This window comes from Petaurus breviceps, unplaced genomic scaffold (genome assembly GCF_028583685.1).
Source record: "Petaurus breviceps papuanus isolate PSGF00001 unplaced genomic scaffold, PetGlider_PUasm1.0 189, whole genome shotgun sequence".
Classification (NCBI taxonomy): Eukaryota; Metazoa; Chordata; class Mammalia; order Diprotodontia; family Petauridae; genus Petaurus; species Petaurus breviceps.
In genome coordinates this window covers 14816659-14843901 of record NW_027185809.1, presented here as the reverse complement: position 1 = coordinate 14843901, position 27243 = coordinate 14816659, and the positions used below count along the sequence as shown (strand labels likewise).

The 27243-nt window shown below is 36.0% G+C and overlaps 1 protein-coding gene across 7 annotated transcripts in view; it reads left to right on the top strand.

Moving 5' to 3' along the window:
* NIN (ninein) overlaps positions 1-27243 on the top strand; it is a 199541-nt gene that overhangs the window by 105674 nt on the left and 66624 nt on the right. For all 7 annotated transcript variants that reach the window (XM_069091950.1, XM_069091948.1, XM_069091947.1 and 4 more), the window contains 9 exons: positions 498-608; positions 7512-7601; positions 7885-8023; positions 15665-15786; positions 17824-18350; positions 19344-21449; positions 22669-22794; positions 22922-22991; positions 23593-23805. In XM_069091950.1, the coding sequence (XP_068948051.1) occupies positions 498-608; positions 7512-7601; positions 7885-8023; positions 15665-15786; positions 17824-18350; positions 19344-21449; positions 22669-22794; positions 22922-22991; positions 23593-23805 (3504 nt within the window). The remainder of the gene's footprint in view (positions 1-497; positions 609-7511; positions 7602-7884; positions 8024-15664; positions 15787-17823; positions 18351-19343; positions 21450-22668; positions 22795-22921; positions 22992-23592; positions 23806-27243) is intronic.

Genomic DNA, 27243 nt, shown 5'->3' with positions numbered 1-27243 from the left:
AAGAATGCCTTTTCTAGGGGCGGCCAGGTAGCACAGCGAGTAAGAGCACCAGCTCCAGTGTTGAGAAGACCTGGAGATCGAATCCCGGGCTCAGACACTTAGCACCCACCCAGAAACACCTGGCCGTGTAACCTTGAGCAAGTTACTTAACCCCAATTGCTTTTAAAAAAAAAAAAAGAATGCCTTTTCTGGGTGCCAGACTTGTGTTCTGGTTTACTCAGAGATTCTTTGTACACACATATCTTCCTCTGGCTACAAATCTTTGCTTACTACCATTGTTATCGTTTCTAAAAACAGAAAAACAAAACAAAAACAAAAAACCCCATTGTGATTAGGTTTTTGTCAGATGTTTGAAACCCAGTGTCAATGGTTATATATATCTTTAGCTCATTTCAAAATGGAAGAAATTCTATTAATAAGCAGTAGTTTATACCTTATAGGACTTTGTGCACCAGTTAGAGAAACATTTTCTCAATGCAATTTTCAATTTTCTCTAGGAAAACAGTCGTTTAGAAGGTGAACTATTGGAAAATACAGAAAAGCTTTCAGAGTATGAAAGTCTGATATCCAAACTACAAAAGAATTTGGACAATGTACTGACAGAAAAGGTCAGATGCTTGTTTAAAATTGTATGGTTTATTTTTTATTTTTTCCTCCAATTACATATAAAAACAATTAACATTTTTTAATATTGATTATTTATTTGTAATCATGTAAGAGATATTTCCATATGAGCCAATTGTGCAAAAGAAAAGATATCCCTCCTCAAAAAAATCCCCAAAAGTTTAAAAAGTATGCTTTGATATGCATTCAGACTCCATCATTTTTTTCTCTGGAGATAGATTGCATTTTTCATCAAAGTCCTTCATAATTGTCTTGGATTACTGTATTGCTGAGAATAGCTAAGCCATTCACAGTTAATCATCATACGATATTTCTGTTGCTGTGTTCTCTTGGTTCTGTTCACTTTGTTTTGCATCAGGTCATGAGTCTTCCCAGGTTTTTCTGAAAGCATCCTGCTTGTCATTTCTTTCTTTTTTGTCACTTAATATTATTTAACTTGTTTCTGTTATGCATAAAGATAATTTTCAACTTTCACTTTTATAAGATTTCAGATTCCAAATTTTTTTCTCCCTCCCTCTCTTTCGTTAACCCTTCCACAGGATGGCAAGCAATCTGATAGAGGTTATATATGTACATCATATTCAACATATTTCCACATTAGTCATGTTGTGAAAGAAGAATCAGAATAAAGGGGAATAATCATGAGAAAGAAGAAACAAGAAACAAAAAAAGTTAAAATAGTATACTTTGATTTATATTCAGACTCCATAGTTCTTTCTCTGGATGTGGAGCTACTTATCATTTCTTAAAGCATAGTAGCATTCCATTATAATCATATGATATGGCTTGTTCAGCCATTCCCCAGTTGATGAGAATTTCCTCAATTTCCAGTACTCATAGAAGTAGGTCCTTTTCCTTTGATCTCTTTGGGATACAGACCTGATAGTGCTATGCTAGGTCAAAGGCTATGCACAGTTTTGTAGCCCTTTGGACAAAGTTCCAAATTGTTCTTCAGAATCGTTTGATTAGTTCCCAATTCAATTGACAATGCACTAGTGTCCCTGTTTTTCCACATACTCTCCAACATTTATCATTTTCCTTTCTTGTCATATTAGTGAGTATGATAGTTATGAGGTAGTACCTCATACCAGTTTTAATTTGCATTTTTTTATTCAATGGTGACTATATATAGTTTTTATTTCTTTGTCTAAAAGCTCCTAGTTCATATCCTTTGACCATCAATCAATTGGGAATGACTTGTGGTCTTAAAAATTTTACTCCGTTGTCTATATATTTGAGGAATAAGTCCTTTGTCGGAGATATATACTATAAAATTTTTTCCCCTCAGTTTCCTTTTTTTCTAAACTTGGGTGCATTTGGAGTGTTTGTGTGTGTGTGTGTGTGTGTGTGTGTGCGCGCGCGCGTGCGTGCACCCGCTCATGCATGCACACATGCATGCGCTAAATCTTTTTAATGTGCTAGGACTAATCTAAGGAAGACTAATTGTTGTGATTTAAATCTAACCTCAGACACTAGCTGTGTGACCCTGGGAAAGTCACTTAACAAGGAAATGGCAAACCACTCCAGTATTTTTGCAAAAAAAAACCCCACCCAAATTAGAGCCATGAATTATCCATTTTTGTATCCCTTAATTCTCTCTAGCTAATGCTTAGTCACAAATTCACAAATATGAGAGGTAAAGTATTTCATGTTCCTCTATTTTGTTTATGGTATCACCCTTTATGTTTAAATCATGTACCCATTTTGAGCTTATCTTGGTATACAGTGTGAAATGTTGGTCTCCAGTTTTCCCAGCAGTTTTTATCAAATGGTGAGTTATTGCCCTCGAAGTTTGAATTATTGTGTTCATTAAACACTAGATTACTATGGTCATCTACTCCTGTGTATTGTGTATGTAATGTATCCCACCGCTCTACCACTCTATTTCTTTTTTTCTGTCTTTCTTTCTTTTTTCTTTAAAGCAATCGGGGGTAAGTAACTTGCTCAAGGTTACACGGCCAGTTATTTCTGTGTGTGGTGCTAAGTATCTGAGCCCAGATTTGATCCCCAGGTCATCCCGACACTGGAGCCGGTGCTCTTACTCTCTGAGCCACCTGGCCGCCCCTACCACTCTATTTCTTAGCCAGTACCAGATTGTTTTGATGATTACTACTTTGTAAAGTTTGAGATCTGATAGAACTAAACCACCTTCCTTCAATATATTTTTTTTATTCTCTTAATATTCTTAGCTTTTTGTTCCTTCAGAGGAATTTTCTTTTTTTTTCCAGTTCTCTAAAATAATTTTTTAGTAGTTTGATTGGAATTAATTTGGGTAGAATTATCAGGTTTATTACACTGGCTGAGCCTATCCATGAGAAGTTAATATTTCTCCATTTGTTTAGATCTGACAATTTCTGTGTAAGGTATTTTGTAATATTTTGTATTTTGTCTTGGCAGGTATGATCCCAAGTTTTTTATATTATCTGCAATTATTTTAAATAGAATTTCTCTTTCTAGTTTTTCTTACTGGATTTTGTTGGTAATAGAAAGAAATGCTGATGATTTATGTGCATTTATTTTATATCTTGCATTATTTCTAAAGTTAATTATTTCAACTAGTTTTTTAGTTGATTCTCTGATTCTCTTAAGTATGCCATCATATTATCTGCAAAGAGTAATAGTTTTGTTTCCTCATTGCTTATTCTAATTCCTTTTCCTACTTTTTGTTATAGCTAACATTTTAGTACAGTATTGAACTATAGTGGTGGTAATGGGCATCCTTGCTTCACCCCTGATATTAATGGGATTGCTTCTAGCTTATTCCTGTTATAGATAATGCTTGCTGATGCTTTTAAAGAGATACTACTTATCATTTTAAGAAAAATTCAATTTACCCCTATATTCCCTATGTTTTTAAAGGGAATGGGTGATGTATGTTGTCTAAAGCTTTTGCCATATCTTTTGTGATATCATATGATTTCTGTTGGTTCTGTTATTAGTATGGTCAATTATGATGATATTTTCCTAATATTAAACCAGCCCTACATTCCTAGTATAAATACTATCTATTGATCATAGTGTATGATCTATATGATATATTGCTATAATCTAATATTGCTAGTATTTTATTTAAATTTTTTGCATCAATATTCATTAGAGAAATTGGATTTTAGTTTTCTTTCTCTGTTTTTGCTCTTCCTGGTTCAGGTATCAGTACCAAATTTGTTCTGTAAAAGGAATTTGTTAGGGCTCTGCCTATTTTTCAAATAGCTTATATTTTATTAGAATTAATTGTTCTTTAAATGTTTGGTAGAAGTCACTTGTGAACCCATCTGGCCCTGCGAATTTTTTTATAGGGAGTGTATTTATGGCTTGACCAATTTGTTTTGTCAAGATGGAGTTATTTAAGTATATTATGTCCTCTTCTGATAATCTGGGCAATTTATATTTCATAAATATTCATTGATTTTGTTTCAATTTTGTCAGATTTGTTGGCATATAATTGGGCAAAATACTTCTAATAATTGTTTTAATTGTTCCTTCATTGGTGGCAAATTCACCCATTTCGTATCTGATAGTGGCAATTTGGTTTTCTTTTTTAAATCAAATTAGCCATTTTATTTATCATTAAATAATATTTTATATATATATTATTAAAATATTTATCATATTTTTTAAAACATAAAACCAGCTCCTAGTTTTATTTATTAGGACAATAGTTTTCTTTTCTTTTTTTCTGTAAAAATGGTTATTTAATATTCAAATATTATTTTTAATCTAAATAGGTGGCACATTTTGCATTTAATTTAAATTTCCCCTTTCTAGAAACACAGTTTCTTTGTTTTTCTTTTTCTTTTCTTTCTTTTCTTGTGATGGATGAATAATCCTTTTAAATTCCAACTGAAATAGCTTGATAAATGATAGTTTTCTTTTTAATCACTTATAAATTTCTCTCCATCAATGAAGCTTTGGAGTATGATACCAATCTCTTTGGGTGAATTGAATTTGATGTTTCTTCCTGGAGATGTCTGGTGGAGTGTAGTGATTTTTTTTTTAAGCAATCGGGATTAAGTAACTTGCTCAAAGTTACACGGCCAGTTATTTCTGGGTGTGGTGCTGAGTATCAGAGCCCAGATTTGATCCCCAGGTCCTCCCGACACTAGAGCCGGTGCTCTTACTCGCTGAGCCACCTGGCAGCCCCTAAGCAATTGGGGTTAAGTAACTTGCTCAAGGTTACACGGCCAGGTGTTTCTGGGTGGGTGTTAAGTGTCTGAGCCCGGGATTCGATCCCCAGGTCAACCCGACACTGGAGCCGGTGGTCTTACTCGCTGTGCTACCTGGCCTCCCTGAGTGTAGTGATTTTTAGTCTATCTCTTGACAGACTACTTCTGGGAAATTTTCCTTTTTTTTTTCCCCCTTTATTCTACTTAATTTTTTTTTTCGTTTTTCAAATACTTTATTAACTTTTGAATTACATCATTCATTTCCGCCAGATTTTGAGTTGCAAATTTCCTCCCAATTTTTCCCCTACCCCCACCCTAAAATAGCAGTCCCACAGGATATCCCCTCCTCCAATCTGCTCTCTCTCATGTCTTCTCCTATACCCCTTTTGACTTTCCCAGTAGGGCATGGTGGATCTCTATGCTATAGTGCCTGTATATCTTATTTCCCAATTACGTGTAAAAAAGTATTAATAATAGTGTGTGTGTGTGTGTGTGTGTGTGTATAATTTTAAATATTTGATTTTAAAACTTTGAATTCCAGATTCATTCCCTTCCTCCCTTGTCACCCACCCTTACTGGGAAGATATGCAGTTCAGTATAGGTTGTACATGTGTAGCTAATGCAAAACATTAAGATAGAAGATATATTGTAAAAGACTGACTATATTTCCCTCCCTCCTGTCCTACCACCCACTTGTTCTATTCTCTACTTTGATCCTGTAACTTTTCAAAAGTGGGTGCTTCCAACTTCCCTCCCCTCCAGCCTGCCCTCCCTTCCATCGTCCCCCCTCTCATCCCCTTCCCCCCTATTCTCCTGTAGGGTGAGATACCCTATTTAGTGTGTGTCATTCCCTCCCCGTTCCAAATTCAATGAGAATAAGGTTGACCCATTCCCCTTTGCCTTCTTATTCTTCCTTTCCATTGTAACCATTTTCCCTTGCTTCTTCTATATGAGATTGTTTATCCCATTCTGTTTCTCTCCATCTCCTCTCATTATATTCCTCTCTCACCTCTTAAATTTCACCTTTTAAGTGTCATGTCTTCCTATTAACTTGGTCCTGTGCCCTCTATCTATGTATAATAGTTTTCTTTCAATTTTATTAATGTCATCTTTGGTTTTCAGGATTTCCAATTTGGTGTTTAATTTGGAGATTTTTAATTTGCTCTTTTTCTATTTTTTTTAGTTGTTTGCCCAATTCATTGTTCTTCTCTTTCCCTATTTATTGATAACTGAGTTTAGTTAGAGATATAAAATTTGCCTTAAGTACTTCTTTGACTGCATCCCATAAATTTGCATATGTTGTCTTGTCATTCTTTTAATGAAAATGTTAATTGTTTATATGATTTGTTCTTTCACCTACTGATTCTTTAGAATTAGAATATTTAGTTTCCAATTAATTTATCTATTTTCTACTGTCCTTTATTGGACAAAATTTTTATTGCATTATGATCTGAGTAAGATGTATGTAATATTGCTGACTTTCTAAATTCAAGAAAAAGGCATATTCTTTTCTATCCCCATTCAGTTTTCTGTTGGTATTGTTATTGATATGGTTAATTATGCTCATAGTTTCCTTAATATTGAATTGACCGTGGTATTCCTGGTATACATCCCACCTGGTCAGAGTGCATGATCTTTGTGACATATTGCTGTGATCTCCTTACTAGTATTTTATTAAAAATTTTTGCATCAATATTCATTAGAGAAATTGGCGTATGTTTTTCTTTCTCTGTTTTAGCCTTTTCTGGTTTAGATATCATTATTTGTGTCATAAAAGGAATTTGGTAGGACTCCCTCTTTGTCTGTTTTTCCAAATAGTTTATATAATATTGGAATTTTTTGTTCTTTGAATGTTTGGTAGAATTCAGTTGTGAACTGATCTGTTCCTGGGATATTTTTCTTAGGGAGTTCATTGATGGCTCATTCAATTTCTATTTCTGCTTCTGTTAAGTTTTATTTATATTTTTGTAAACATTCATATATTTACTTAGATTGTTAAGTTTGTTGGCATATAGTTGGCAAAATAGCTCCTAATAATTGCTTTAAGTTTATTTTCATTGGTGGTGAACTCACCCTTTTCAATTTTGTTACTGATAATTTAGTTTTCTTCTTTTTTCGAATCAAATTAGCTAGTAATTTTTTCTATTTTCTTATTTTTTCCCCTTAGAAACAGGTATTAGTTTCATTTGTTAGTTCAATGGTTTTCTCACTCATTTTGGTTTTCTCATTAATGGTTTTCTTATTCATTTTATTGATTTCTCCTTTCTCTTTCAGGATTTCCAATTTGGTGTTTAATTGGAGATTTTAAAATTTGTTTTTTTCCTAGTTTTTTTAAGTTGCATACACTTTATTAATCTGTTCTTTATTTTTATTTATTTTATTCAAAATGATAAAAAAAAGTCTATTTGAAAAAACTATTCTTTAGTTTTGGTTTGGGATGATTGTTAGTGGTGGATATGTGTTTTTGGCAAATATCTCTATTAATGTCAGTTATGTGGGTTTGAGAAGCAGGAGAAAATGTGTGACACCAAGAAGTAGCAGTCTGGTCATCTACAGTCAGTTAAACATTTTGTTCACAGATGTTTGATGGTGTTTTAAAAGGTGATTTTAAAACACCTTTAAGGTGAATGAGGCTGAGTAAAACCCAAAAATCACTGTCTAGCATGTTATAGGTGAGGAAGGACACCTGTGAAAACTGTCTACTTGCTTTTTTTCCTCTTACAGTTTTGTGACTTAGATCCCAACAATGCTGAGTTCCTTTTGCAAGAAGAGAGGCTAATCCAGATGAAAACTGAATATGAACAGCAATGCAGAGTAAGTGTTAGAAGAATTCCCTTTCTGTTGCCTTGAAGCGTAATAGTTAGTTGAAGGACCATACAAATGGTATTTAAAACATACCCTATTTTAGAGAACCTGTGCTGAATGGAGCTTTGAGTTATGAGGGCTTGCTAGAAGGTAAGACTTCAGGGAAGGAATTACCACATTATTGTTTTGCTCTGAAGAACCATAGTTTTGCCCTTCCTAGTTCATTGTTGTTACCCTAATTTTATCATTTGAATTTATCTCCCCTTTCATTTCGGGCCATTTTTTCCCTCAGATATTACAGGACCAAGTGGATGAACTCCAATCTGAGTTGGAAGAATATCGTTCTCAAGGCAAAGTCTTTAAATTTGCTTTCAAGAAGTCTCTTTCTGAGGAGCTTGATGTTAGATGTCACAGTACAGACCTCGACCAAGGTAGAAACACTCACACCTAAAACTTTTGAAATATTCCTTTGTTGAGATTCTAAATGAGATTGTTTAGATTTACATCTAAAATGTAAAAATGGTTTGTCATCATTATTTTACTAAGCTATTCTGTTATGTCTGGGAGGAGAAGGGAGTTTTTGAAAGAGTTTTCAGTTTGTTCTTTGAAGTCCTGTTCACTGAAGAGATTACCCTAAAAGTTACAACTGATCTAAGAATTTGTGAAATGAGCAGATATAAAGTAATATCTTTTTGTTTTAATAGCTGGCTGATGCTATGCATTGCACCTTGATTATTTAGACTTAGACACTCATTTACTGTTGGATTTCTCCATATATATTCCAAGGGAATACTTAAGTCTAAAGAATATATTGAGTACCCTGGATCATTTCTGCATTTTTACTGTGTTGTTTCTTGATGGCCTTCAAGGTGAAGTGAATATGTTAGGTGAAAATTAGCAACCTAAGGGATAGAAAATAGCTATGGTGGCAAGACTGGTCCTAGAAAAATTGAAGTTTGCAGTTAGTTTTTTGTTTTGTTTCCAGATAACACCAGAAGCACATATCTATTAATCCTTTTCCTTTCTCCCAGCATTTTTTCTCTTTGACAAGCCTTTGCTCAGTTGCTTCTCCTTTCCTGTATTCTTGCCTTTAGTTGGTTCTTAGACAATCTCTGATAATATTGCAAATAAAGTTAGATCTGTGGATGCCCCTCCTCCTTCCCTTTGCAGGGCATTTGTATTTTGAAAGGAGATACTTAGAGATAGAAAATAGTTTGGTGAAATGGTAGGTAGGCTAGGGGAAGGAAGGTAGTATAGCAGCAAGCACCCTAGCATGCCCAGGATGGCTGCTAGCACAGGTTCTTTGATCTGCTTTTCTAAAGGAAAGCCACCCAAAAGGGGTTAACAATCATACTTTAATCAAATATATATATTATTCACTTAGTTCAGGGGAAAAAGGCAGCATCCTGAACTTCAGAAAATACAAAGAGAAACTATAAGCAAACAAAAAATACAGACAGAAAAAAACCACAATTCAGCAACCCAACAGACAGGACTTCTAGCTGTCTGACCATTACATACATACATACATACATACATACATACATACATACATACATACATACATAGTTAGTTACCAGAGAGAGAAGCACCACCATCTGGGTTTTCAAAGCCAGGGAGGCTCAACAGCTGCTCAGAGTGTGAACTAGCCAAATTACACAACTGTTCGTATAAATGAGCCTCAAAGCAAATCCTCACCTCAGAGTATATACAGCCTTCTTCAGGGTCGTAGGACATCACAACCTTTGTGACCCACTGCCTAATTATTAAGTACAAAAGGTGTGGACCTTCCTGAAAAACAAGCCTCTTCTAAGCAAACTTCTCTTGTTGGGCTCCAAGTGAGGCCCATTAAGGGGCAGGGAAGATCTTCAAATTGCCTAGGCCTATTAAGGGGCAGGGAAGATCTTCAAATTGCCTTGCCATTACAGGTAGATATTTCAAAATATTAGAGATGCCAACTGGTAAGGTTTTCCCTCTATATGGCAGAGAAGGACTAAAGACCTTATCCTGATACTCCACCCTTTTTAGCCATTAATTTCCCTCACTCTCAAGGTCTGGGTTTGGGGAAAGAAGTGGTCCATAGTCTTTACCAAACTGAGAAAGGTGTGTATGATCTAAAAAAGGTGAAGATCTCCTAATCTAAATAATAACTAGAGGTCATTATTTCAAAACTGTTCATTGATATGTTAACTCCTTTTGTGGCAGTCAAATATGTGGAGTTCATAGTGGATTTCAAGAATTATATGTGTGTATGTGTGTATACATATAGATAAATACATATATATATACACACCCCTTTATTTTATGATATATATGTATCTGTAAATCTGCATGTGTGTGTATATGTATTCTGGATCATGTACAGTTGTATGTACACATCTTTCCTCCTGGAGTATACTTCTGCCAAATGCCTAAGCATTTTAGGAGTGTTGACATTGTTGCTACCAACCTCTCTCAGTCTCCCTTCCCTGCTTGAGAAAATAAAAACTTAATCTGTTACCCCTGTGTTAAGGGAAAAATTCACCCAAATATTCACCTAGATGGGAACTGCTTTGTCTATAATAAGTTTTATATACAGTTATTTCCTGGAGTCCCTGAATTAATAGGCTGAGATAAAATTTTTTCAAGTTTATTTATTTTTAGTTTTCAACATTCATTTCTACAAGATTTTTACTTACAAATTTTCCTCCCCATTTTTCCCCTACCCCACACACCAAAATCTGTTCTCTCTTATATCCTCCCTCATCCCCCCACCAACTTTCTAGTAGGGCAAGATGGATTCCTGGACCCCAGTGCCTGTATATTTTATTTCCCAGGTGCATGTAAAAAGCAATTAAAAAAAAACTTCATTTATTAATTTACTTTGCGTTTACAACATTCAGTTCCACAAGATTTTGAGTTCCAAATTTTCTCCCATTCCCTCTCTTCCCCCCTCCACCCCATGGCGACATGCAGTGCAATATAGGTTCTACAAATGCCTTCATATTAAACATTAGTCAAGTTGTAAAGAAGGATTATAACCAATGGAATAAACGAGAAAGAAGGAACAAAACAAAACAAAAATGAGAGAGAGCAAGTAGTTTGCTTCCCTCTGCATTCAGACTCGGCAGTTCTTTCTCTGGATGTGGATGGCCTTTTCCATCATGAATCCTTTGGAGTTGTCTTATAACCTTGCATTGCTGAGAGGAGCCCAGTCTATCAAATTCAGTCATCACAGATACAGTGTGTCTATGATTGTATACAGTGTTCTCCTGGTTCTGCTCTCCTCACTCAGCATCAGTTTATAGAAGTCTTTCTGGGTTTCTCTGAAGGCCATCTGCTCCTCATTTCTTATGGCACATTAGTATTCCATTGCATTCATATACCACAGTTGATGGGCATCCCCTTGATTTCCGATTCTTTGCCACCACAAAGAGAGCTGCTATGAATCTGTTTGTACGTATGGGACCTTCTCACTTGTATGATCTCTTTGGGAGTGGCATTGCTGGGTCTTTTGCAGTCTTCTTATCCCTTCATCCCCTCCGTGTATTCTGTGATCCAGGAGTACTGGCCTCTTTGTTGTTCCTCAAACAAGACGCTCTGCCTCCTACCCCTAAGCATTTTTTTCTTTTTTCTATTTATTTTATTTTATTTTTGAATTAATTTGTTTCCTTTTCGTTTACAGGATTCAATTCCACAATTCCTTGAGTTTCACATTTTGTCCTCCCCCCATGGTGGCATATAGTTAAGTATAGGATCTGTAAATACTTTCACATTATACATTAGTCAGGTTATAAAGATGGATTGTATCATCTGGAATGAAAAATGGTAAAGAGGACATAAAACCAAATAAGAGAAGGAAAAAGTTCAGGTATTTTGCTTCCACCTGGATATAAACTCAGTTCTTTCTAGTTCTTTCTCTGGATGCACATATTTCTCTCCATCATGAGTCTTTTAGGATTGACTTATATCACTGCATTGCTGAGAGGAGTCCAGTTTATCAAAGTTGGTCATCACACATATGTTTTGTCTGTAATTTTGTACAAATTTTTCCTGGTTCTACTCTTCTCACTCAGCATCAGTTCTTTTAAGCCTCTCCAGGTAAATAGGAAGACCGTCTGCTCCTCGTTTCTTATAGCACAATAGTATTCCATAACATGCATATACCACAACTTGTTCAGCCGTTCCCCAATTGATGAGCACCCCCTTAATTTCCAAGTCTTTGCTACCACAAAAAGAGCTGCTATAAACATTTTTGTACATGTGGGTCTTTCTCCCACTTCTATGATCTCTTTGGGATATAACCCTAAGAGTGGTATTGCTGGGTCAAAGGATATGAAAGTATTTATAGCCCTTTGGGCATAATTCCAGATTGCTCTCCAGAAAGGCTGGATCAGTTCACAACTCCACCAGCAATGCATTAGTGTTCCAATTTGCCCACATCCTCTCCAGCATTTATCGTTTTCCTGTTTTGTCATTTTAGCCAATCTGACTGGTGAGATGTGGTACCTCAGAGTTGTTTTGATTTGCATTTCTCTAATCAATAGAGAATTAGAGCATTTCTTCATGTGCTTATAGATATCTTTAATTTCTTTCTCTGAAAACTGCCTGTTCATATCCTTTGACCATTTATCAATTGGGGAATGAGTTGTATTCTTATAAATTTGACTCAGTTCTCTGTATATTTTAGAGATGAGTCCTTTGTCAGAGACATGGGTTGTAAAGATTCTTTCCCAATTTCCCACCTCCCTCTTAATCTTGGTTACATTGGCTTTGTTTGTACAGAAGCTTTTCAGTTTCATGTCGTCAAAATTATCCATTTTACATTTTATAATGTTCTCTAATTCTTGTTTAGTCATATAGTCTTTCCCTCTCCACAAGTCTGACAGGTAAACTATTCCTTGTTTTATGAGACTGCTCACAGTATCAACCTTTATACCTAGATCATGCACCCATTTAGACTTGATTTTGGTATATGGGGTTAGATAATGGCCTATGCCCAGTTTCTGCCATGCTATATTCCAATTTTCCCAGCAGTTTTTGTCAAATAGTGAGTTCTTATTCCCAAAAACCAGAGTCTTGGGGTTTATCAAACAATATATTACTATAGTTGACTTCTGAATCTCGTGTGCCTAATCTATTCCATTGATCCACTCCTGTATTCCTCAGCCAGTACCAAGTAGTTTTGATGACTGCTGCCTTATAATACAGATTGAAATCTGGTATAGCTAGTCCACCTTCCCTAGCATTTCTTTTCATTAATTTCCTTGATATTCTGTACTGTTTATTCTTCCAAATGAATTATCTTATTATTTTTTCTAGGTCTATAAAGTAGTTTTTGGGTATATTAATTGGTATGGCACTAAATGTATAATTTAATTTAGGTAAAATTGTCATTTTTGTTATATTAGCTCAACCCAGCCATGAGCAATTGATATTTTTCCAATTAGTTAGATCTGACTTTATTTGTGAGAAAAGTGTTTTGTAGTTGTGGTCATATAGGTCCTGGGTTTGTTTTGGCAGGTAGATTCCCAAATATTTTATAATGTCTGCAGTAACTTTATATGGGATTTCTCTTTCTATCTCTTGCTATTGAATTTCATTGGAAATATATAGGAATGCTGAGGATTTATGTGCATTTATTTTATATCCTGCAACTTTGCCAAATTTATTTATTGTCTCAAGTAATTTGTTACTTGATTCTCTAAGTATATCACCATATCATCTGCAAAGAGTGATAGCTTGGTCTCTTCTTTGCCTGATTTGATTCCTTTAATTTCTTTTTCATCTCTAATTGCCACTGCTAACATTTCTAGTACCAGATTGAATAAGAGGGGTGATAGTGGACACCCTTGTTTCACCCCTGATCTTATTGAAATGCTTCTAGCTTCTCCCCATTACATAGAATACTTGGTGATGGCTTTAAATAGATGCTACCTATTATTTTAAGGAAGGCTCCATTTATTCCTATTCTTTCTAGGGTTTTAAATAGGAATGGATGTTGTATTTTGTCAAAAGCCTTTTCTGCATCTATTGAGATAATCATGTGGTTTTTTCTGTTTTTATTGTTGGTATGATCAATTATCCTGATGGTTTTCCTAATATTAAACCATCATTGCATTCCTGGAATAAATCCTACCTGATCAAAGTGTATTATTCTTGTGATAAGTGGCTGTAATCTTTTTGCTAATATTTTATTTAAAATTTTTTGCATCTATATTCATAAGGGAGATTGGTCTATAATTTTCTTTCTCTGTTCTATCTTCCTGTTTAAGTGTCCATATTTGTGTCATAAAAAGAATTTGGTAGGACTCTTTCTTCACTAATTTTCCCGAATAGTTTGTAGAGCATTGGAATCAATTGTTCTTTAAATGTTTGATAGAATTCACTAGTAAATCCATCTGGCTCTGGAGATCTTTTCCTAGGGAGTTCACTGATGAGTTGTTTGATTTTTTTTTTCTGAGATCAGGTTGTGTAAGTAATTCATCTCCTCTTCAGTTAATTTAGGCAACCTCTATTTTTGTAAATATTCATCCATGTCACTAAGATTGTGAAATTTATGTGTATACAACTGGGCAAAATAATTCCTAATTATTGTTTTAATTTTCACTTGATAATTTCTTGAAGGATGTTGTGTAGGCTCTTTTTTTTTTTTATCATGATTTTGAGGTAGTCCAATAATTTTAAAATTATCTCTCCTAGATCCATTTTCCAGGTCAGTGGTTTTTCCAGTGAGATATTTCACATTGCCTTCTATTTTTCATTTTTTTGGATCTGTTTTATAGTATTTTGATTTTTCATAAAGCCTTTAGCTTCCATTTGCTCCAATCTAATTCTGAAGGAATTATTCTCTTCAGTGAATTTTTGAAATTCTTTTTCCATCTGTCCAAGTAGTCTTTTAAAGGCATTCTTCTCCTCATTGGCTTTTGGGTCTCTTTTGCCGTTTGGGTTAGTCTATTTTTTTTTAAGGTGCTGTTTTCTTCAGTCAGGCTGTTGACTCTCTTTTCATGATTTTCTTGCATCATTCTCATTTCTCCTCCCAATTTTTCCTCCACTTCTCTTACTTGATTTTCCAAATCCTTCTTGATCTCCTCCATGGCCTGTAACCAGTTCCTATTTTTCTTGGAGGCTTTTGATGTAGGACTTCTGACTTCATTGTCTTCCTTATCTAACTTGCTTTCATCCTTTTTGTCCCCCAAAAAAGATCGTATGGTCTGTTTGTGATTCCTCTGCTTCCTCGTATTGCCAGCCAATTACTTGACTTTTGAACTTTTTGCCACAGTAGAACTCTGCTTCCAGATTGCAGAGAGCTGTGTCCCAAATTGTTGGGATTTTCACAGCTGTCACAGATATTAGGAGGGTGTCCTATCTACAGCCCTTAGAAACTCTGGCACAGTGGCCACACACCCCAGGACCACCACTTAAGACTGATTCAAATCTAGCAGGTTAAAGCAGGAGTGATTACCTTCTGAATGATCCCTTGGTCCCCCTACAGTCTGCAGGCCAGGAGCTCTGGAGGCAGTCACATGGCAGTAACTACAGCTGCTGTTGCGCCTCTGCCACGTATTGCCCAGCGGCAGGGGCCAGATCACTCTCTTCTCCACCCAGTTCTAATGAAGTTCCTGACATACCTTTTACTTTCTTTTTGGTGTTTATTGGATGAGAAGTCTGGAAACCACCGCAACCGCTGGTGATCCACTCTCCTGAAGTCTGCTCCAGCCGCCACTGGTCATGGCCACCCAAGGGCCAGAACTGCCTTGCTTATGTGGGACTGCTCTTGTCTCCTAGCCTGGTGTGATAGACCCTTCCTGTTGGCCTGCTAGGCTGCCTTCAGTGGGAGATTTGTTTCTCTCTGTCACTTTGTGAGTTCTGTAGCTCTAAAATTTGTTTAGAGTAATTTTTTTACATGTCTTAGAGGTGATGGCAGCTGGAGCCACACTGAGATCCTGTTTTAACTCTGCCATCTTGGCTCTGCCTAAGATAAATGTTTTAGGTTATATGTCTTATTTCACATTCCACAGTTGTACTTAATTCGGGGAAAAACTTGTAAAAAGCAGCAAAATCTAGTGTAAATGGACTAATTTGTATTTTAGAATTTGATCCTGAAAATTGTAATCCAGTGAATATGAGCATTGAAGCAGAATTGATTATTCAACAACTGAAAGAACAGCATCATAAAGACATGAAATGTTTAACACTGGAACTTGCGGATAAAGTAAGTAGTTACTATTAAACTTCAAAAGCTTCTTCTAAAAGTCTAAGTAATTTTTGCTGTTCAGTCAAAATATACATCTTTGAACTTCAGTAATTCATTATCTATGAGGTTCTTAAAATCTCTTTTCATACATCTGCAGATACTTCCTGTCTAACTCACTTAAACTTTATCTGCCTAAGTTTCTTCAAGTGTAAAATGGGGAAAAAAGCATAAAAGTATACCTGCTTCTTGTTGAAGTTGTTGTGAAGATTAAATTAGATAGTATTTAAACAAAGCATCTAGCATCGTGCCAGACACATAGTAGCTGCTTAATAAATACTTATTTCCTTCCCCTGTCTTCAATTGATGAAGAGCTTGTCTTATTTTACTTAAACCTAACTCCCAAAAGTTAATTCTAGATTATGCTCAACTCTTATGAAATTATTTCCAACTGACATTTTTTGTTTCTTAATATCCAGATCCACCTCTAAATTACATTAAAAAAAAACAAAAAACCCATCAACATAGGAATCACTTATATCATGTAATATTTGTTATGTGTATATATGTATGTGTGTATACATACATACGCGTGCACACAGACACACAAACTTGTTTACATATGCTTCTAGGATGGTATGTTGCAGATTAATGGCCAGTCTATGAAGAAAATTTCTATGCTAGTAAAATAACAGATCCCAGTAAAAAAGATTGCATTAGGAGGGAGGAACACTTTTCAAAGTTTAAAGGAAAGCATTCATTTCAAAGTTCAAAATGTACTTACAGAGTTTTTCAAGGTCCAAGAGAATTAGCTTCACCAGTTCTATACAATATAATGAAAACACTAAAGCTCACAAACACTTCAGTTTTGAGCCATATTGCTTTGTGCGGCTAAAATTATGACTTTCTAGGAAATACAGACCACCAAGGTAATCAGAGTTGTGCCCTGGCATATTGATATGTGTCCTGGCAACTAGGTGGCACAGTAACTCCTGTTAGAGTAGTGAGTAGTTAGTAGAGTGCTGAGCCTGGAGTCAGAAAGACTCATCTCCCTGAGTTCAAATTTGACCTTAGACGCTTACTGACTGTATGACTGTAGGCAAGTCACTTAACCCCATTTGCTTCAATTTCTTCATCTGTAAAATGAGCTGGAGAAGGAAATGGCAAACTACTCCTAATATCTTTGCCAAGAATACCCCAAATGGGCTCACAAAGAGTCAGACATTACTGAAAATGACTGAACCAAATCTTGATATGACCAGTGGTGAGTTAATTTCCTGCTTTTACTTCCACTTAATTACCTGGACCTCTAAAATACACTTTTTTGTCCTTTTATTATTTTATTTTTTTTGTATAATTTAAAATGCAGTCTTCATGAATATACTCCAGATTAAAGAATAAGCTTCTGCAAGACCATCACTGGAACAGTGTGGCATATGGAAGAAGAAACATGATAAAGTTCAGGAAACGATGTTTCTATGCCACTTTTAGTCTGGTCAGAATTCCTACACATACACACACAGAAACACAAACACAGCCACCTTCCTGAAATACATCCTCAACAGGATGACTAAAAATACAAAATGAAATTTTAGTTTGATTTTTAGACTAATGTACTCTTTCAGAAGCAACATAAAAACTTAATTGGGTATACACTTATATATGTTGTGTTTGTTTATATATTTTCAGTTTTAGCAGGACTGTGCTTTGAAAAACACTGTGCCAAATCCAGATGAATTAAGATGAGATGCGAGGAGCAACCAAAAATCTTATGAAAAGATTAAAAAAGAGTCTTTCCACAGAAGCTACCTCAGGGTCCAAAGCCTAGGGGACATCCAGTGTATCTGTTGCTGTGACATAGCAGGATCATCTGGTGGACAGCTGACTTTGGTGGATTATATTCCTGAGATTCCATTTTATATATATATAGTATATATTTAGCATATAGCAAAAAGTTGGCATCTCTGGAGGAAAAGTCTTGAAGGAGACATCTATCATCATTGTGTTCCTTTATTTGGTTCTGGAATTAAATTACTTCTTCTGTTATCTCTGCTATAGATGGTCCATTACGAAAAGCAGCTAGATGAAACCAAGGCCAGCTACGAAAAGGAGCAAGAAAATATGAAACAAAAGTATAAGAATGAGACACATACCTTGGAAAAACAAATAAGTGCTCTTCAGAGTGAAATTGCAGAATTACAAAAACAGACAGTTGTTCTGACGAAAGAACAGCAAGAAATAGATTGTAGGTATATGAAGGAGAAAAATGAATTACAAGTGAAGTTTAATGAAGAAAAGGCTCACCTCCAGGAGAAGTTAAAGCTAGAACATGAAGTAACTCTCAAGAATAGACTACAGCAAGTAGAGGAAAGCTTTAACAGAGAGAGGGAGGGTCTCATTCAGAATGGGACCTTGGCTAACGAGAAGATGAGAGACTTAGTTAAGGCAAAGGAAGAAGAGAAATGTAAACTGGAAGAGTTTTACCAGGAGCAGCTAAAAAGCCTAATCAAAGAACATACTCTTGAGAAAGAAGAGCTACAAAGGAAGCTACTAGAAAAGCCCCAAAACAAACTGCAGGAGGAAAGGTAAGATGCCAAAGATAAGAGGAGACTGTCTCGTCATGACACCAAAAACATTCCTTCAGTTCAGTAAACTCGGTAACCGCCTATAGGAAATTTTCCATTTTCTAAAGACTAATGTTGACATTGTATTATAGATACAGTCCTAGTTTTAGATCATTAAAATTGTTCGTGGAAGACTTTAAACAAGCCTTGGTGTCATGTAATACCACACACATGACCCAGCAAATTTAAAATGATGTGAGATCAAAACGAGCATTGTTTTGGCCTATTATTTCCATTCAGAAAGATGTTCATAGTTGTTCTACAATTAGGATTAATGTTCATTTAGCACAAAGCTCTCTCAGTAGCTTCATCTAACATTTCTTGGTCATTTTAGCTTTTCCTAGTGCAATTTCACATATGTAAGTAGAAATACCGTTATACGGATTTGTTCAGAGTGTACTCATATTTCATAAGCTGAACTAAAATTCTATTTGAATCCCATGCTTGATCTTAAGCTATTTCACAAAACGTAACAAGTACACTCATTCCCGAATATTTGTGGATAATCTGATTAATATTCTGAAAGTAATTAAAGATTTATTCTCATTTAAGATTGACAGATTATATATAGCCTAACCAATATATGAGTTATATTCACATGCATTTGTTTATTTAATGTCATTTTAGGTCTTCAATTAAGATTTTAAGCTCCTTATGCTATTCAGAATTGTACTCTCATTGGTGAGGGAGTCGTTTTTCTATAGAAAAGATAGTTTGAAAAAACATTTATGAGGTGAATGTGCCTTTATGGCAGTTTTTTCTGTATTCAGACTCAAACTTCTTTTACTTTTTCACATAAAAAATTAACTAATTATTTTTAGTAAGTTATGCAAAATCAAATATCTTCACAGTATCTCTTATATAAGGGATAAGGGTGGGGTGGGGGAAAGTGTTTTTTGTTTGTCTTAGGAGTTGGCAGCAGTTTCAGTAATGCAGTCTGTTATCTACATTTAGGAATGAAATGGAAATTGAGTATAATAGGAGAAACTCTCAGATAGAAGCCCATCTTCTGAGTGGATGCGAACAAGTCCCAAGCAAATATGAAGATTCCCTAATCAACCTGAACGATTCCTATCAGCAAGAATTGAAGGACTTAATGGAACAGCAATATGAGGAAAAATCTAAGGGGGAATATGAAAAGGATGAACTCATTCAGGAGTATGATGAAGCACAAGAACAGCTTAAACAGACATTGAAACATGAGAAAGCAAGCTTTCTTGCTTTGACAAGACAGCAAGAGATACGAGAGAAAAAATATAAAGAACATTTCATCAGCTTAGTAGCTGAGAAACAGCAGCTGCAAAAAGAACTAGAGGAGCTAAGGAATGTGTCTGAAAGCCAACAAAACCAATTGTCCAGGCAAATATTTGAGCTCAAGAATAGCCATGATAAAGAATTAAAAGAGAGAGAACATTTCATGGCTCTGGTAGATAATACAGGGAGATTAGATAGACAGAAGCCTGAAGAGCAAGAGATTAAGTGTGAATATGAAAAGGAAGACATGGCTTCTCAATTTCTGACAATGGAGTACTTCGACAAAAAAATGTTTAAGAAAGTAGATAGAGAGAAAGTTGAGCTAAGTTTAGAAATCTGTAGACTTCAGAATAAGATAAAGGAATTACAGCATGGAATACTTACCAAGCCTCAGTGTAGCAGCCAAATAGCAACAAATGAAAATGCAGCTGTGGCTAGAGAGAGCTCATTGCTTCAGCAAGGCACAGAACTTTTGGAAGAAAATGGTGATGTTCTTCTAAATCTGCAACGGGCCCATGAGAGGGCCGTGAAGGAAAATGTCAAAATGACTGCTGAAATAATCAGATTATATCAGAGACTACAAAAATTGGATCCAAATTCAGTGACATTAACTTCTTTAGAGGAATCAAATGATGACTTAATAAGAACTTCATTGGAAGAAACAGAGATACTTTCATCGCAAAACAGAATAAATCAAGTAGAAGACATTACCCGTATTCTGTGTGAATCACCAGATGACAATATTCAAGAAATGGAAAGGATAGAAATAAGTTCTTTTCAGACACTGGAAACTAAAATGCAGGAGTCATTAGGATCATTAGAAAGTTTTTCTGAGTTTGAGAATAATGAAGTAACAAGTACTGAAAGTCTGGACCTAAAGAATAAATTTCCACACACAGAGTGTGATCAAGCTTCTGACAATAAACAGGACTTAATTTTTGATGTTTCTTTCCAAAAAAAGAAAATAAAAATTCTTGAGAGTAATCCTGAGGCTATTGTCAAATATAGGATACTATATGAGGATGCCAGTAGGGAAAATTACTGTCTTCAAGAAGAACTCAAAATGATGGAAACAAAATATAATAAAGAAATGGAAAATAACAGAAGTCTCACTTCAGAAGTTTTCAGATTACAGAGTGAGCTGAAGAAAGTTGAGACAGTAACTGAAGCATTCCTCAGGATTAAACAGAGCTATGATGAAGTTAAAATTGAAAATGAAAACCTGAATACTCTAGTTTTGAGACTTGAGCAAAAGATTAAGAAACTTCAGGAAAGGTCAATGGAACAGTGTGAGTGTTTCTCATTAAGTGAAGTTGGTTTAGACACCCAAGAACTCACAGGTGAAGAAAAGATACTAGAACAAAATAAAAGTCTGGAACAATGGGGTGAAAAATTTATGAATGTGAAGTCTGTTTTTAAAGAATGTAATCAAGAAAAACTGATCTATGGGAAAGAAGACACATGGCTCCTAGATAAAACAAAGGTATCTGAAGATTTTTGGCTTCAGGGAAAGATTAACCCTGAAGAAAAGTCAATTGGACAGACCCAGTTTAAAAAATTTGAGGAAAATGGTGTATTCTCAGACCTTCAAGGGAAATATCAGCATAATGACCAAAGAATAATAGAATTAGAATTGGAGAAAAACAAGTTACATGAGTTGACCAGGCAATTAAGAGAGAAAGTAATTAATTTAGTTAAACAAAAACATCTACCTTCTCATGGAGAAAAAGAGGAGGAACTAAAGTCAATGATGTATAACTTACAAAGCACATGCAGTGAGATGCAGCACAAAGTTGAACTGCTGAGGTAATGTATGCCTATAATTTTTTTTTTTTGGAACTTGACGGTAACTCCTCTAACTTCTGCTACTTGTTGTGCTTACAGAATCTAATCTGTTAATCTTTGAGAAGGCAAAGTAGCATTGCTGAGTACATCTACTGCTGCATTAACAAGGAGGGTCACCTTTCCTAGAAGAAAATCTCTTGATTCCTGTTCCTCTTTAGTACTGCAGATTATTCTAATATGAGATGTAAAAATTAAAAGCTCTTATGTTTCCTGTTTATCAAAATTTAATTATTATTATATAATATATATTATTAAAAATCTAAATTTAATTATCTAAAATAGCTCCCAAGTAGCATACCATCAGCCACTCTTTGGTTTTAAGTTTTTTTTGCCAAGAATGTTGAAAACATGAATCATATTTTAAAATAGCCTTTGTGTATAGTTATTAAAAATAAGACTTCTTCACACTAATCTAGGATGAATACATTCGTCTTGATTTTTAGCTTTGTGATCATTTTGCTTTCAGTAAAGTAAACATTAGGAAATATTCCCTTTTATCATAGAAATCTATGGTAGCTATCTTACAGGAAATTGTTTTCCTTTAAATTGTTTTTTTTGGGTTTGTTGCCTTAAAATGAATCATAGCCCAATTTTGAATGTAAAGTTTCCTCTTCCCTTCCCTTGCCATTATATTACTAAATATTCTCCTTCTTCTCCTTCTCCTTCTTCTTTCTCCTCCTCCTTCTTCTTCTCCTTCTTCTTCTTTCTCCTCCTCCTCCTCCTCCTCCTCCTTCTTCTTCTCTCTCTCTCTATCTCACATTGAATTAACTTTGACAACATAGTTCTAAAATTTTTGTAATGGGTCATCTTCTATATTGCTATAGTCTACAAGTAAAACAAACACAGGTTTTGCTCATATGTTTGCAGGGGAGGGAGAGATTGAGACACACAAAAGGTGAGCCCAGAGGATCATATTAGTCAGTGGCAAAACTAGGTTTGATTTCCATTTTTAGCCCTAGTTTCAGTTTTTCTCTGCCTATTTTTTCCTCGTGTGTTTTTCAATAATGCTTTTGGTTCCTGATAAAGTCAGTATGTTAGAAATCTATTGCGAAGTAAAGTCATGTAAATTTGTCTTTTCAATGACTTTGGGGCATTTACCCTTTTGGAGGTCTTTAAAAATGTATTTTTAAATCCCAGACGATTGCCTTATTTTAATTCTGTTTTTATCTCTACACATTAGACTGGAGTCTGAAAAGTTTCAAGAAGAAAATTCTATTTTAAGGAAGGAAATTACCACTTTAAATGAAGAAGGTGGCATTTCTTGCCTAAGATTAAGGGAAGTGAGGGCATCTCAAGAAGAAATATGGTAAGAATATGAGTATTTTTTGTATACTCATTATACTTACCCAAACATTTAAGGAATCATTACAAGAACAAAATTTAATGTAATTTTAAAAGATCCAATTTAAGTTATCTTTCCATTGTCACCTTAGGAAAAAAACAGAGATTGTGAGAAAAGAAAAAATTGCTATACAGAAGATGGTTGAAAACTTTAAAAAGCAGGTAAATGGATTTTGATATTCTCCAATTTCAATTTTTCTTGACTTGGAAAATTTCTGTTTCTGTTAGAATTGATCACATTTAAGTAGCCCCATATGAATTTTCCCTGAATTCATATGTGACGCTGGAATTCAAAATCAGAGGACAAACTAATGGGTGCTCTAAGGTTAAGTATTTTATGCTGTCTTCTGTCCTTTTCAGCTATAAAAAATTTTTAGACACTGAATAATTAATGAACATTTAAGGATGATGAAAACCTGACACCAGAGTGTCCAATGCAGTGTGTAAAAGAGAATACCTTGTTACTTAAAGTTGGGCAACTTTGTCTAAAAGCCAATTATTAGAGAACCCAGAACCCAATAAATAGAGACTGCAAAATCAATTACATAGCATTACCCAGAATCAAGATTTAATGAAAGAGAATATACTGAAAACCGCTACTTCATGATTCTCATAATGCCTAGCTGTATTGGAAAAAAACTTTTGAGAAACTATGTATAGAGGGTTGGCGGGGTAAGCAGCAGAAAGATCTCAGTTGCTATACCTGTTCTTTAGGAGAAATGGACAGAATAGCTTCAAATAATTCAATTTCCTTTTTAACCAGGTTTTAGACTTAAAAACCAAAAATCAGCACTTGGATATGGAAAATGCAGAATTTATCCCAAAGAACAACGAAAATGAAGCCGACCTTCAATATCTTCAACATTTAGCAGAAATCCTATGTCAGAAAGAAAAAGAGATAGGAAACTGTACATTAGAAGAATGGGGAAAACAAAGTTCAAAGCTGCAAGAGGAGCTAGATAACTGCAAAGCAAAGGTATAATCTGTGGTAACTATAAGTTTTTTAATTACAATTAATTCTTGAAAATGTCATACAGTAAACGCTTAGTCTAAAGTTTGTCCTGTGTGTGAAGGGACTTTTAATTTTTTCATATGAAAGATAAAAGGTATACTATTCAAAGATTATTCAAGAAGTTGGGTTTGGGACATTGTTTGGGAAAACCAGGAGAACTAAAGCTGGAATCAATCAATTAGCATTTATATATACTTACTACTGAGCACTTTTTATGTACTAGGTGCTCAGATAAGTTCCAGGGATACAAATATTAAAGTGAGGTTCTGGAACTTTACAGTTAGGGAGCTTGCATTCTCACAAGGGTACTCAACTTGTTCACACCTAAGTAAATAGAGAATATGGTTGTCATCCTTCATTCTTGAAGAGTAACAAAAAATAACATTGCTGTGTTGGGGGCAAGATACAATGTGTTCAACTGTGAGTTATTGACACATAGGAATTCAGAATGCTCTACCACAATTCAGGCACAAATATTCCATATGAACATTTGGAGTAAAGATGTCTCTAAATGTGCACTTCTGGGGCGGCTAGGTGGCTCAGTGAATAGAGCATTGGCCCTGGAGTCAGGAGGACCTGAGTTCAAATGCGGCCTCAGACACTTAACACAAAAACTAGCTGTGTGACTTTGGGCAAGTCACTTAACCCCAATTACCCTCTAAAAAAAAAGCAAAAAAATAAAAAAACATTTAAAAAAATTGTTAAAATAATAAATGTGCACTTCTCACATTTCTTTTGAGCCACTGCAACTCTGCTTTGCTCAAGAACATAGCACCTTCTTTGCTGTAGTAGTGCTGGGAGGTTCTGGGCCATTGTCTCCTATGTTTCATAATCAATTCCAAAGTTCTTCAGAGAGACCTTGAAAGTGCGCTTGTATCATTTGTTCTGATATCATGTGAGTACTTGCCTTTTGTGAATTCTCTGTAAAGTAGTCTTTTAGGCAAATATACATTTGGCATTCAAAAAATGTGGGCAGCCCATCTGAGTTGTGCTCTGTGCAAGCAGAGTTTGAGTTCTTGGCAGTTCAGTTCAAGAAAGGACTTCAGTGTCCAGTGCCTTATCTTGCCAGGTTCAAATGGAAGTGATTCAGTTTCCTGGCATGTTGTTGGTATATTGTCTCGGTGTCACGTGTATACAACAATGAGGCCAGCCCAATAGCTTTATAGACCTTCAGTTTGTTAGGCCGTCTAATACCTCTTCTCTGCCACATTTTTCTTCGGAGCCTCCAGAACCCTGAGCTGGTCCTAGTGTTGCCTGCATTAACCTTATCATCTGTGTGTACATTCCTGGAAGGTATACTGCCGAGGCAGCGAACTGATCCACAGCATTCAGAATGTCTCCATGTGCTGTAGTTGATGTTTCTGTGTGTGGTTAGTGTGCTGATGGCTGGTGGAGCACCTGTATTTTTTTGATGTTAAACGTTGGGCCCACGTTAGTATAAGCAGCAGGGAACTGATCTGTGCTTACTTGCATTTCATCCTCAGAGGCTGCTTTCAGTTCACAGTCATCTGTAGACAAAAAGTCACATAGCAGTTCTCCCGCCACTTTACTCTTGGGTTTGGCGCTTTTCCAAGTTAAATAATTAACAGTCAGTATACTAGTTGATCTTGATGGTGTTTTTGTCCTCATTGAAGGGGTCTGACAACATTGCTAAAAACATCATGCTAGCCAATTCAAGTAAAAGGGGACTCTGAACAAACTTTGGAGCTACAGAACCCACAAAATAACACAGAGAAGCTAACCTTCTGCTGAGGACAGCCCGGCAGGCTGGCAGGAATCAGCCAGCACAGTGCTCTGGGAGATGACCCCAGCCTCCTGCGAGCCAGAGGTTTTACCCCAGGGCAGGCCTGACCAACCACCTGCTGGAGGGACTCCAGAGAACCAGCAGCTGTGGCAGTCCAGAATTATCAACACATAGATGCAAAGGACAAAGTGAGAGGTCAGTGCAGCGTGGACTTTGGGACCCAGAAGTTGGGAGTGTGTCAGCTTTTGCCCCTGGGGAGAGAAGCCACTGAGGGCTGTGGCTCAGCTTCCACCATGTGGCAGCTTCAGCTCCAGGCCTGCAGAGTGTAGGGGGACCAAGCACCAGTCTGAGGGGTAATCGCTTTTGCTTTAACGTGCTTGGATCTGGATTGCAGTCTAGGGAGGAGGTCCTGGGGCATGTGACCAGCTTGCCAGAGCATGTGGAGGCTTTAGAGAGGGCAGCCAACTAATACTGGCAACTGAGAAAACCCCAGCGTTTGGAATGAAGCTCCCCTGTATGGTGGCAGTCCTACTGTGGCAAAAAGCTCAGGGGTCAAGTGACGGAGTGGCGACATGACCAGGCAAAGGAAGCAAAGCAAACAGAAGAATCCAACATTAGACTCCTGTTTTGGGGACAAAAAGGATCAAAGCATGCAACAGGAAGAAGACAGTGAAGTGAGAACTCCTGCACCAAAAGGTTCCTAGAAAAATACAAGCTGCTTTCAGGCCATAGAGGACCTTAAGAAGCAGATAAGAGAAGTGGTGGAAAAATTGGGAAGAGAAATGAGAACGATGCAAGAAAATTAAGAAATGAGAGTCAACAGCCTGACTGAGGAAAACAATACCTTAAAAAATAGACTAACTCAAAGGGCAAAGGAGGCTCAAAAAGGCAATGAGGAGAAGAATGCCTTAAAAAGCCAGATTTGCCAGATGGAAAAAGAATCTCAAAAGCTCAATGAGGAGAATCATGGCTTCAGAATTAGACTGGAGCAAATGGAAGCTAATGACTTTATGAGAAATCAAAATGCTGTTAGACAGATCCAAACAAATGAAAGAACAGAAGGCAATGTGAAATATCTCATGGGAAAAACCACTGACCTGGAAAATAGATCCAGGAGAGATAATTTAACAATTATTGGACTACCTGAAAGCCATGACCAAAGTAAGAACCTAGAAATCATCCTCCAGGAAGTTCTCAAAGAAAACTGCCCTGATGTTGTAGAACCAGAGGGCAAAATAGAGGTTGAAAGAATCCACTGATCACCTCCTGAAAAAGATCCCAAAAAGAAAACTCCTAGGAATATTATAGCCAGGTTCCAGAATTCCCAGATCAAGGAGAGAATATTACAAGCAGCCAGGAAGAAACAATTTGAATATTGTGGAAACACAATTAGGATAACTCAGGATCTGGCAGCTTCTACACTGAGGGATCAAAGGGCTTGGAATATGATATTCTGGAGGGCAAAGGAGCTGGAATTAAAACCAAGAATCACCTACCCAGCAAAACTGAGTATCATGTTTCAGGGGAAAATATGGTCATTCAGTGGAATAGAGGACTTTCAAGCATTCTTGATGAAAAAACCAGAGTTGAATAGAAAATGTGACATTCAGATACAAGAAGCAAGAGAAGCATGAGAAGGTAAACAGGGAAAAGAAATC